Raw genomic sequence first — 13851 nt, forward strand, 5'->3', positions numbered from 1 at the left:
TACGAACAAAAGATTATGAGATTTTGTTTATAAAATAACTATAAAAAGGTGTGTGATCAAAATCAAGTAAAAATTCACGCCCGAGTCGGGAATCGAACCAGGGCCTCCGCGGTAATAAATATTTTCCTGCCTTCTTGACCAATACATCACAGAGGAACACGTACTTATTGGCGTTTTACTATAAAGCAGTTTACCTCCGGTACCCCTTACAAACGCTTTTCAATTTTGAATGGGTAAAAAAGAAAAACAACTAATCCTAAGCTTTCTTATTAGAATTATAAACCGTACGTGATAATTCCATATCGAAAACTAGAATTCCAGGTTAAATACAGATTTTTTTTCACTTCTGCCTTCCCTTTCAAAATGTTGAGTCTTAATAGCCTGTCTTCAGATCCAATGCAAAGCCTTAATTGGAGATTATTTTATTAGTTCCCTACTGGTTGAAAACCAGTTTCGGGGACTATAGGAATGCGCTTTTCCGTCCGTCATTCCGTCCGTCCGTCCGCAATGTCGTGTCCGTTCCATAATTCTGTCATACATGAAAGGATTTTAGTATTACTTAGCACAAATGTTTCCCATGATGAGACGACGTGTCAGGCGCAAAACCCGGACCCCTAGCTTAAAGGTCAAGGTCACAATTGGAGGTCAAAGGCCAACAGGGCTTTTTTCCTGTCCGGTCCATAACTCTGCCATCCATGAAGGGATTTTAATATTACTTGGCACAAATATACCTCTTAATAAGACGATGTGTCATGCACAACTTTCAGACCCATAGTTCAAAGGTCAAGGTATCACTTGGCAGTCAAATGTTAACATGGCATGAACAGGTTCTGTTTCGTGTCCGGTCCATAACTCTGTCATTCATTGAGGGATTTTAATATCACTTGGCACAAATGTTCCCCATGATGAGACAACTTGTCATGCGGAAATCCCGGACCCCTGGCTCAAAGGTCAAGGTCACAATTTGAGGTCAGATGTCAACAGGGCTTTTTTTCCTGTGCGGTCCAGAACTCTGTCATCCATCAAGGGATTTTAATATTACTTGGCATAAATGTTCCCAATGATGAGTCGATGTGCTATGCGTAGCACCCAGAACCCTAGCTTAAAGGTCAAGGCCACACTTGGTGATCAAATGTCAATGGGACTCCTGTCCGGTGTATAACTTTGTCATGCAAAACAGGAGTTTAATATTACTTGGCAAAAGTATTCCCCTGGATGAGACAATGTGTCATGCGCTAAACCCGAGCCCTTAGCTGCAAGGTCACGGTCACACTTCGAAGTCAAAGGCCAAAAGGGCTTTTTTCCTGTCCAGTCTGTAACTCAACAATCCTTAAAGGGATTTGAATATTACTTGGCACAAATGTTCACCACCATGAGACGGTGTGTCATGCGCAAGAACATGGTCCCTAGGTCTACGGTCAAGGTCACAAATAGAGGCCAAAGGTCAGATACAAGAATGACTTTGTCTGGAACATTTCTTCTTCATGCATGGAGGGATTTTGATGTAACTTGGCATAAATCACGGTGTATGATCAATCCTATATTGTTGGTACAAAAATCACCTCTTCAACTCACTGGTGCGTACAAGCACCTAACTTTTCCTATTAGTCTTGGATAAACAATGTAAGTCGGAAGTGTAGTGACCTTATTTATCATCCCTTTATTCTTACATTCGTCTTTATTTCATAACTTGGATGATTTTACGGAACAAATCGAAGATGTAAAAATGTAATCGACACAGTACTTTGCCAAATTTTATATCCGATGTATAAAATAAAATGTGTTTTCAGTTTCATGTCATAGTAGAAGAAGGTGACATGTGTGTTGAAAATGCATTTAAAATACGAATCCTGGTAATTTGGTATTGTTCGGATGTTTAATTATATGGTGTTTAATATCAGAATACTGTTTACACATAAAAATAGCGGAAAGAACTTCTCGCAGATGCAAATATCTTGCAATATTTAGTTTTTAGTAAGTCAACTATATTTTTTGTATAAAGGCACCTATATTATGTCACAAATATTTTGTCCCAGAGCTTAGGAAACATTAATTTTGGGAGGTATTTGTGAGGGGTGTCTGTTTCTGGCTGAAAAAAAATCTTCCATTATCCTTCGGCATATAGCCCTCAAATGAATTGTCAAAACATGCGCGTGCCGGTTTTTAATCTTTGTATAAGGCTCTGTTTGTTATAGTGTCAACCTATTGAAAGGGCCTGTAAATTTTGGACTATGAGACACCTTTTTCTCTGTGCGCATTACCTCCCGAATCCTATCCTTGCAGGCCGGGTGGCCTGACGGAATTTGAACTTCGACCTCCCGCTACGATGGCGGACGCTAGGCTAACGAGACGCAAACTTTGTACGTGTGTTCCTTGGGTGTATCTTAGTAAATGTAGATGTAGCAACGAGATCTCCTCTGTGTGTGTGTGTGTGTGTGTGCGTGCGTGCGTGCGTGTGTGCGTGTGTGTCTCTTTGTCAATTTATTTATCTTGATTTGCAATCGAGAATAAACAAATAAATAAAACAATGTTGTATTTTCAGCTGTATTAACATATATTATACAAATTTTCATGATCACATTGATTAACTTAATCCTTTTTTTTGGGCTAAAAATGTTCTCCCCGATCTTCATACAAGCTATTAAACAGTTGTTTTATATAAGGCAGTGGCTAGGTTTACGGTACCGTAATCTAGGAGTACGGAAGTTTCATATCTCTAGATAAACTTATGAGGATAGGCTAAGAGTATGGGAGTGTTTATGAGCATGAAATTTACGTTAAAACATGCTTAAAGTGAATTAAAATGTCCTTAATGATAAAAAGGCAATGACGAAAATAAAAACTGGCGTTTATTTACCATCTTTTGAACTTTAATCATTCGAGAATGGCAACGATATTTTCTTTATGCAATTAGTTTAATCCAAAATGGCGGCCAGATAATACGAAATGAACGGCAGACCTGTAACTCGCTATTCTAAGTAAAGTAAGTAAGTTTATAACAACATAATGTATATATTTACGTATACATTTCATGTCTCATAAATACTTCCGTAATCCTAGCCTGTCCTCGTAGTTATATCTAGATTTCGGTATTCATAGAATCGGTATCGTAATCCTAGCCACTGCCTTTATATAAATGTAAACTTCTCATATAGCAAAAAAGGCTATTTTTCAAACTCGTCCTTTGGTGACACAGTCTGTTTGTTATGTATACTGGGTTCATATAGTGTATGATAATACAAGATACATTTCCCGTCCGAAACTCTCTCGCTTGAACACAAGCGTATGTGGTACGTATTACGGTAAAGCAATGACTGCCTCGTCAGAAACATCCTATTTACAATTAATCCTGTTACGTGACATTTAAATTAAATTGTCGTCAACGTTTATCGCGCAATCGCCACGCAGGGTTGTCCTTCCTTACACTCACATTCTCCTCAGCAACAGGTTAATGTCAAGATTTTTTACGTAACTTTGAAACGATATTTTTCAAAAGGTTTAAGAACACTGGTTCCTTCAGCACAATCAGTTACTTCAACACAAAGTATCCTTAAAAGAAATCATTTACTAGTATTCTAAATGCACGGACTATATATTTGTTTCATACAGTAACTCTGTAAATAGTGTGATGAGCAGCAAGAGAGTGCGTAGCTGCGTTTTTTGGAGTTACCACATCTACACGGTCTGTCAATGATCTTCGTTTTGGCTTATGGAGCCAAAGTAGCGATGAACGTCGCTTCCGAGCCTTCGCACTGAAAAAAAAATATAGTTGCTAGGTATATTACATTAAAGTTTTGGAAATTAACGGAGGTGCCTCAGTTTAGTGTTATGCGTAGAATATAGGTGCTTTATATTTTGATGAAATCATGTTTTTAAGAGTAGAAATTGATTCAAAAAATGGTTTCTTTTCTTTTACTGTTTCTACGGATAAAAAACTGAAGGTATTTGTAAAATAAATTTGTTCAAAACGTCATGAATCTTTAAAAAAATGTAATAAACGATTTACATTTTCTGCATTTGTACAGCAGTACTCAATCTGTAACGATTATTTGGCGAAAACAGCTGAAGCTTTTCATTTTGTTTTCATGCAGATGGAAGCTTAGAAGTTACTTATGTTCCGTGATATCATCAGTAAAATCAACTTACGTCTCTAAAGTCGTATTTTTCCATGTACTCGCCTCCTGCTCCATAGCGTGTTTACATTTTTTGTACGGAAAAGTTCGTTGCTTATACCAAAAAGTGAAGGCACCGCAAGTTTTGTACCAACAATGTAGGATTGATCATTCACCGTGTAAATGTTCACTACCATGAGGTGGATTGTTCTGCACAAGAACCAGGTCCCAAGGTCAATGTTACACTTAGAGGTCAAATGTCAAATTCAAGAATGACTTTGTCCGGAGCATTTCTTCTTCATGCATGGAGGGGTTTTGATGTAACTTGACACAAATGTTCACCACCATGAGGCACCCTTGTTTTTAGAATTATGTCCATTTGTTTTACTATATTTAGCTTTTATTATAACTTATTTATTACAGGCCATAGGGCAAAATGGAGACCAATTTTCTGTGGTACAACATGCATGTTACATCCAATTTTTAGGTGTATTTTGACCTATCTCTACCTAGTAAAGAGTTTTGCGTGGACTTATATTATATAGAATTTTTTTAGGATTAATTTCCCTTTGTTTTTACTATAAAAACTTATATGATACCTTTTTTGATAATCGGCTAAAAATGCCATATGAAAACAACTTGTTTTTATATCTACAAATTTTAATCCAAGTGTTTTGTTATAACATATTGTATATATAGTACAATATTGTTTATACATTATTGACAGATATCAGTTCATTATGTTATACTGCAGTAGAGAAAGTTTTAGGTGCCTTCCAGTAGGGGACTTTGTATTGCATGGCAATACTTCATTCACTTGTTCAGATTAGTTTGACAGTGCGATAAAAGACTCTGCGTTTGAAATCATTTGTCCGCGACCACTCGATTTATTTGTCACTTGAGAAAAACAGGAATTGGTGAGGAATCCAGAAACTCCGACAAGATAAACTACCCACCGTTACATAACCGAGGAACTATTGAAAAACGGCGCCATACCCAGTGCAAATCAGTGGAGAATGGAGGGAGTCCAAAGTCAAAAGAAAAAAAGCAAAGATAAATATTGCTGACGATTTATTTTAAAGCTATTTTAAACATAAATGTGTACTCTTTTATTTTAGATATTTCTGTGATAAATTAAATTTTTTGTTGTTCTCGAAAGGGTTCCTATTCAGTCATATATTGCTACCAGTATTGCATCAGATCTATTCCCTGTACGGTGCTGCAATCAACATAATCGTTCCCTGTCCTGTAAAACATAATATTTAGAATGTCATCATGTCTAATCCCTGTGCGATGCTACATCCACATGATCATTCCGTTCTAAAATACATAATATTCAGAATGTCATCAGATCGGTTTCCTTTGCGGTGCTGCAATCAACAAAATCGTTCCCTGCCCTGTAAAATATAATATTTTTAATGCGACCATATATGTTCCCAGTATAGTGCTGCAATCAACATAATCATTCCCTGCCCTATAAGATATGATATTTAACATTTTATCTACGATGCTGCAGTGCCCTGTAAAATACCTATTTAAGATTATCTTCAGATCTGTTCCCTGTACGGTGCTGCAATCATCAAAAACGTCCTCTACCCTGTAAAATACATATTTAAAAATGTCTTCAGATCTGTTCCCTGTACGGTGCTGCAATCAACAAAATCGTCCCCTGCCCTATAAAATACATATTTAATTATTTAATTAAAATTGTTGTTCTCGAAAGGGTTCTTGTTCAGTCATATATTGCTACCAGTATTGCGTCAGATGTATTCCCTGTACGGCGCTGCAATCAACATATTTAGAATGTCATCATGTCTATTCCCTTGGCGATGCTACATTCACATTATCATTCCGTTCTAAAAATAAATAATATTCAGAATGCCATCAGATCTGTTCCCTGTACGGTGCTGCTATCAACAAAATCGTTCCTTGCCCTGTAAAATATATTTTTTAAGAATTTCATCATATCTATTCTCTTTAGTCCCACTGTACTCGTTGCTGCAGTCAGTCGTTCCAAGCCCTGTAAAACAAATGTGTAACGTATTATCATACCAACGAGCATTATCTGTACTGGGCTGCAGTCAACATAATTCTTCCCTATCCTGAAACACATATGATTCATTAAAGATATACTACCCTAATCATTTTACCATTAGATATTTACTTAAAATTTAGATAATCCTATTCAAAGGTACAAAGTTGCATTCTTTCTATTGAAAACTGAATATTGTCCAGTTTGTAGTGGTAGTGCACATTCAAACCATTTTAGCTACACCTTTATTTAGTGTGTACTTTTAACACAAACACGATTATTTCGTGTTTACGTGAGATGATAATAGTTACTGATCTTCTTTATTCAAATTTCAAATGTTGGCATCATATAACCTTAAAGATATTATACTGGTCATCCGACGGAATTGCTTTGTCCACTTCACCTAATTCTTGATAAAACAAACAAAAACAAAACAAGTACTGTCAATCTTGGTTGGAGAGACTACGTCTATAAAGACACCACTTGCATTAAGAGACCAGAGATCATTGTTTTAAGATCACCCTTTTGGGTTGTCAAAGAACAAATGACGTTATTAGTGTTCCCACTGGCATTTAAAGTCTGGGCGAAAACTGAGTTTTTCTTGCACTTTTGCAACCCCTCACTAAGAGATATACAACAGATTTCTCCAAAACTGGGGATTCAAAGTACTATTCTGAGGGTGCAAACCCCCATATAGGGGTTTCTGGGAACACTGGAACTTATATGAGGCGCGCCATGAGAAAACTAATATAGTACGTTTGCGAACAGCATGGATCCAGACCAGCCTGCGAATCCGTGCAGTCTTGTCAGGATCCATGCTGTTCGCTTTCAAAGCCTATTGCATCTAGAGAAACCATTAGCGAACAGCATGGAGCCTGACCAGACTGCGCGTATGCGCAGGCTGGTCTGGAACCATGCTGGTCGCAAACACACTATGTTGGTTTTCTCGTGGCGCGGCTCATATTGTGTTCTTCCTTTAGGTGGTTTCGCCTGGCACGTTGTACTGTATCCTCTATGAATGTATATAACAAAGTGAGCATTTCTGATCATTTATTGAGAAGAAATGTTGGTATACTTGCCCTTGTAGAAGGAACATATTCTCTTGCACTCTTTTCCCGGGCTTGTATGCCGTATTCAAACAAAACAATGTCGACATTCGAACTTGCTTTATCTCACTGAGCTGATCTGTAGAAAAGAAATTCAACCAAATAACATGCAAATAATTCCAATGTGTTGCCATGAATAGAATTTCTGTAAATAAATATGAAAATGAAAAGACTTCAGAAATTTTGAAATGCTGAGTTTTTCATAGATGTATTACGATTTATTATGATATTTTGATACAAAAAAAAACTAGATGTTCATGACAAATTGAGAGAGTCTATTATTCTATCTTGCTTACTGAGTGTGAAAGTAAGTGATGGGTTGCTGGTGTATCGTTCATAAAAGAACCTGTCACCGTCACGGAGTCGTTTGAATTGTTCCATGAACAGACACTGACCAGTTGGTCCCAACTGACTACCACTAAGACGTATCTCACTCATTTGTCCAGTGAAGAGGTCAACATCGTCCGGGTGGCTTTAACAAGGAAAAAAAGTTTTAATTCAAAATACCCACGATCCATGTGTACATACTATGTAATGAGCCGCGCCATGAGAAAACCAACATAGAGACATCCGCGCAGTCTGGCCAGGATCCATGCTGTTCGATTTCAAAGCCTATTGCAATTAGAGAAACCGCTAGCGAACAGCATGGATCCTGATCAGACTGCGCGGATCCATGCTGGTCGCAAAGCCACTATGTTGGTTCTCTCATGGCGCGGCTCAAATGGTATTACGATCTGAAATTGTGTAGATTGGACAGTGATTTTGCATTAATTTGTTACGAGTTGAATTGTTACTCTTTTCTTCGTTTGATTTGGTTTTAATTAGACCGATGAAGTCGATATTCTTTTCATTTTATGTGCGTCTCTCCTCAATAATAAGACTATACTTTGCTTAAAGTATATGCAATAGTAGCTTCTGTGTCGCTTTTAGATCTTTCAGCAGGCTTACACCAAACACCAATTTGTTCTTGCTAGCAAATGAAATTACAACACTAGTTAACCGTACGTGTACGCTTGAGCTAATAAAGCTGCAACTGATGCCTCATGGTCCACAAACCCGCCAGATCCAGTTCCGAAATGGGACGCTGTTTGAAACCCGCAATAGAAGCGAAATTCATTGTAAGAAGGTATACCATGGTCACGTGCCCTGTTAAAAATGTTTGTATTAAAAAAAGTACGCCGTAAAATGGACATCACAATGTCAAATTAGTAATACAGTCAGCAACGTCTAAAAATATCAACTCCTAAATCAGTGACAAATAAATGAGTTGATATTTAATAAGGCTGATATTTAATGAGACTGATAAAGAATACCGTATCACTATTTCTAGTTCAGTTGATATTTAATAAGACTGATAAAGAAGACCGTATCACGATGTCTAGTTCAGCTGATATTTAATGAGACTGATAAAGAATACCGTATCACGATGTCTAGTTCAGCTGATATTTAATGAGACTGATAAAGAATACCGTATCACGATGTCTAGTTCAGTTGATATTTAATGAGACTGATAAAGAATACCGTATCATGATGTCTAGTTCACTTGATATTTAATGAGACTGATAAAGAATACCGTATCACGATGTCTAGTTCAGCTGATATTTAATGAGACTGATAAAGAATGCCGTATCACGATGTCTAGTTCAATATATATTAATGAGACTGATAAAGAATACCGTATCACGATGTCTAGTTCACTTGATATTTAATGAGACTGATAAAGAATACCGTATCACGATGTCTAGTTCAGTTGATATTTAATGAGACTGATAAAGAATGCCGTATCACGATGTCTAGTTCAATATATATTAATGAGACTGATAAAGAATACCGTATCACGATGTCTAGTTCAGTTGATATTTAATGAGACTGATAAAGAATACCGTATCACGATGTCTAGTTCAGCTGATATTTAATGAGACTGATAAAGAATACCGTATCACGATGTCTAGTTCAGCTGATATTTAATGAGACTGATAAAGAATACCGTATCACGATGTCTAGTTCACTTGATATTTAATGAGACTGATAAAGAATGCCGTATCACGATGTATAGTTCAAAATATATATTAATGAGACTGATAAAGAATACCGTATCACGATGTCTAGTTCAGTTGATATTTAATGAGACTGATAAAAAATACCGTATCACAATTTCTAATTCTGAAAATAGCTTGATTTATGATAAACTCAACAATATCAAATAATGAAAATCGGGGTTTGTTATTTCTCCCTTTGTAGTAAAAATCTAAATCTACTGATGAAGTAAAATGTATCGAAACTGATTGCAATTAAGAAAACTTTACATCATTACATCTATTACCCGATCGATTGCTTTGTCTCACTTACCTTATCCATAAGTTTTCCCAAATATGGTTGTGTCAGAAAACAACTTTAGAAATACTTACCTTTGTATATTCAGAGCTGCTAAGTCCCTAGATTTATTGATGGCGGCGTCAAAAAAGAGCATTTTCTGAACGGAAGGTTGAAGTTTTCTGCAAAAATAACATATTACTTTTTGTAAGAAGTTCTTCCGCTTTTGGTTAAATAAATCTAAATTTTTATCTAGTAATGTGTTAACGTTATGTAATATAAGAGTTGGTCTGTTCTAGTATATATACAAATATCTTATGTTTTGAAGTTATACGACATACAGAGAAAGATTGTCATCAACAAGGCAGCATCTGGCTGTTTTTGCAACTTCTATAACTGCAGCGTATCTGTCAACCTTTTTACATTCATGCAGTTCATATCTTGAAACCGCGTTTACTGTACACGTGATAATAAACAGAAATGATGCCAGCGCTACTGCACTATTTCCCTGTATATATCTAAAACATAAGTATTAGGTGAATAATTGTATGTAACAAACTAGATAAAAGTTATGTATCAGTGTTTTCAATGTACTTTGATGTATCATCATTAAGCCGGATGGATAATTCATCTAAGTGTCAAAAACCTTGATAAGAGTTAAGTTAAAAAACAAAATTTTATCTATTTATTTCAAACCTATCAGCTTGTAAGCATGGAGTGTCTGATGTCCATTTTAATATGTTATCAGTTCCTTTGTGTGAATTGCTGTGGTACAAAAGAGGTTCGTCGAAATTCTGTTCCAGTTTTTCTTGTTGAATGATTGCCTCGTCATCCACCTGAGCCAAGGCGATAAAATCCGAGATCAGGCTATGTCCAAATCGGAAAATTGCTGCGGCAAACTCATTTCTGATTGTCGCATCCACAGTATAATCATATGTATCTTTGAAATAACCAGCGGGCTATAATATAAGCATAGCTGTCTTTAGTAAAGTTTTCATATAAACATAAAAATTTATAAAAAATATTTTACAGGTACCAAAATTTGTATTCCTGTCAGGAAAAAATACTGTTTTAGGTACAGAAACAATTTTAAATATTGACGGTTGTTTCGTATCCAGCTGAACACTCACAAGAATAATAAGTGGTACTGCCCAAATTGAATGATGGACCAGTCCAATTTAGAAATTTAGCAGGCTAATGGTTAATAGCTCTAATTGTGTAAGAATGTTGCGGCTGTCACTCCATGTACAATAAATTGATTAAACATTTACCATTTTGTTTCCTTTAGATATCGACCAACTAATATTCATCGTACACCAGTATATATGCAGACAACTTGCATTAATATGCTGAGATTAATCGGTCTCTTTTTCACCGAAGATTATAGTTATTTTTAGTTTTTAGTTAAGAAGAGCACAAAATTAGGTTGGCGAATGCAATAAAATTATCGTTGTTACAAGAATATTCGGCTGGACTAGACTTGTTCTGGTTGGTTGGATCAGGCCTAGGAGCCGTGTGGTTCAGGTCGTTGACTTCGAATCACTTGTCCCTCACCGATGGGTTCGAGCCTCAATCGAGGCGTTGAATTCCTCATGTTAGAAAGCCATCCAGCTGGCTTACGGAAGTTCAATAGTTCTACTCAGGTGCCCGCCAATGATGAAATAATGCACGGAGGGGCACCTTGGGTCTTCTTCTGCCGTCAAAGCTGCAGAGTCGCCATAGGATTTATAAATGTGTCGGTGCAACGTTAAATCCAACAAAGCAAAAGGATTAGGCCTAAGTCAAATGCAACATCCCTGAAACAATCAACCGTAATAATAACTCTTATTTCATCAGAAACAAACCGCAACATCGATTCCGTAGTTCTGCAGAGCTGTCAGTCCAACGGTCACGGGTAAATACTCATTGTAAACAACATGCTGCCACTGGGCAATATTAATCTTCCTCGACTCTTGGAATAGTTCTTCATCGGTCCACGATGGATGTTTCACTTTCAGAATTTTTGCTATGCGGTTGTGTTCCCTAGTCCAGATCGTGTGCAAGGAAGTTAAACCAGGTTGTTCGTTTACGCGGGCATCACCTGTATCAAGTGAGAACAACTCAGAATAGATCTATATGGTCACAACCAATAAACTCACAGACAACATTGCGTATGTGGTATGCTGTGTAACAGAGCATTCATTGTTGCTTGCTACATTCTACTTTCATTTGTAATTTCAAGTGAGTGTCTTTTTGTTATTGGAAGTGGATAGTTACCTTCTATTATTAGTGGGTTTGTATCTCTATTAGAATCGTGTACTTACCTACGACTTGACATGAGTGTGTGCCTACTATTGGAAATGAGTGTTTACCTGCTATAGTACGTCACTTCTTACCTACCTACTACCTAGTATTGGAGGCAAGTTTTAAACTGCTTTTTGAAGTGAGCATTTACTGCTACTGTAAGTACTTACCTTCTACTGGCAGTGAGACTTGCCTCCTGTTGGCAGGCAGTGTTAGTATTTACCTGGTATTGAAAGTAGTATTTACCTGCTATTGTGCAGTAATAGTTTTCAGCATCAGAGGGCATTGAAAGTTTACACAATTTGTCGTCTTCGTCCTTCGGCAACTTGCCCAGAACTGTTTTCATTAATCCTTGAATAATCAGAAAATAAGATCTATAAAGGTGATATATCCATATCATCATTATTTTAACAACATTTGAGCCGCGACATGAGAAAACCAACATAGTACATTTGCAACCAGCATGAATCCAGACCAGCCTGCGCATCCGCGCAGTCTGGTCAGGATCCATGCTGTTCACTTTCAAAGCCTATTGCAATTAGAAAACCCGTTAGTGAACAGCATGGATCCTGACCAGACTGCGCGGATGCGCAGGCTGGTCTGGATCCATACTGGTCGCAAACCCACTATGTTGGTTTTCTAATGGCGCGGCTCATTTGTATTATGCCAAAATACTCAGCAAACATTTTGGAGTTTTTGGCATCGTCACCCTTAACAAATGAAAATCTCCAATAAGCGACTGACGTTTCTTTGATTGGTAGCGTTATACATTTTTTTCGATTCTATTTCAACGTAAAGAAATAAAACAAACTTTTACATATCATTTACGTGACGAAAGTCTACATAATTATACAGAAGCAGTCTTTAAACTTTTCTTATGCAAAAACATTCTGTAAACATATGTGAAAAATGACGATGCATGTATATTCAACTGTCAAACAGTACGTACGGCACAAATGCCTGCGTTTTTCTGAGTTTTAAGTCTGCAGAAGCACAAATCTACGGTTTTACGACAGAGAGTATTCTTGGTATCATAGCTGACATATTATATCATAACTGACATATTATAATTATCATAGCTGAAATATTATTCTCACCGTCAGTCAATGTTCGCAAGCTGTCCGACTCTTCTTTTGTTACACCATACACCATGGAAAGGTCAAAATATGCTGACTGCGAATTGACTTGTTCTCTAACACCTTCAAAAGATGATAAGAGCAGGTTCGTGTGTGATATTTACTTCCGTTTTTTTCGTTTTTTTTTTGTTTTTTTTTTTTTTTTTTTTGTTTTTTTTTTTGTTTTTTTTTTTTTTTTTTTTTTTTTTTTTTTTGTTGTAGCTTACATCCGTTACAAGACAAAATTATAAACAGCGACACAAACCACTTTGGAGTTTGCTAGATGCACTACAAAAATGAAAGTGTTTGTTATAGTCAATTATGCTGCATAACTAATAGTCTTTACCGCATTGTGTACAAAAGTAAATTCTAGTGCATACTCCATTGTGTACCCTAGTCTATTACACCGCAAAGTCATATTCCACTGGGTGCATAAGACTATTCTATTGCAATCTAATTATGTACACATGCCAAGTCTACTGTAATATAATCTATTATGTGCAAATTGTATGTCTTCTATGTCTTTTCGTCTGCATACTCTGTTGTGTATACATGTATTTGCACTGCATGCGCAACTATTTGCACGTGTCTATTCTTCTGTATCTCCTATTTTGAACACATTCTATTTTACTTTATACTTAATCATGTATATTCTGTATACTGTAATATTTACACAAGTCTACCCTACCGTTAACATCCCTATTCTACTCCTCGTTTAAATGTGTCAACAGTTGTTTTTGTACTTATAAAACAGACTGGCCCGGTTTATAGGATGGTCAAAGCTATGGATATATGCGATATGTATTTATTTTTAGCATGGATCCCCTACAGTTTGGAACCGTCTGTGTTTACAAAGACATCTGTTTATTTTATGAGGAGTACTGTATAAT

The 13851-nt window shown here is 36.6% G+C and overlaps 1 protein-coding gene across 2 annotated transcripts in view; it reads right to left on the reverse strand.

Moving 5' to 3' along the window:
• Nucleotides 1-5170: 5170 nt before the first annotated feature.
• The window catches only part of LOC123532495 (peroxidase-like), a 36418-nt gene continuing 27737 nt past the window's right edge, over nt 5171-13851 (reverse strand). The window contains exons 8-16 of one of the 2 annotated variants that reach the window (XM_045313950.2): nt 12944-13045; nt 12093-12197; nt 11408-11643; nt 10260-10522; nt 9659-9745; nt 8256-8396; nt 7547-7722; nt 7224-7329; nt 5171-5358 (exon numbers count right to left, since the gene is read on the reverse strand). In XM_045313950.2, coding sequence (XP_045169885.2) covers nt 5295-5358; nt 7224-7329; nt 7547-7722; nt 8256-8396; nt 9659-9745; nt 10260-10522; nt 11408-11643; nt 12093-12197; nt 12944-13045 — 1280 coding nt within the window. In that variant the 3' untranslated portion in view covers nt 5171-5294. The remainder of the gene's footprint in view (nt 5359-7223; nt 7330-7546; nt 7723-8255; nt 8397-9658; nt 9746-10259; nt 10523-11407; nt 11644-12092; nt 12198-12943; nt 13046-13851) is intronic. The other variant, XM_045313951.2, reaches the window with a different exon arrangement.

This window comes from Mercenaria mercenaria, chromosome 11 (assembly GCF_021730395.1).
Source record: "Mercenaria mercenaria strain notata chromosome 11, MADL_Memer_1, whole genome shotgun sequence".
Taxonomy (NCBI): domain Eukaryota; kingdom Metazoa; phylum Mollusca; class Bivalvia; order Venerida; family Veneridae; genus Mercenaria; species Mercenaria mercenaria.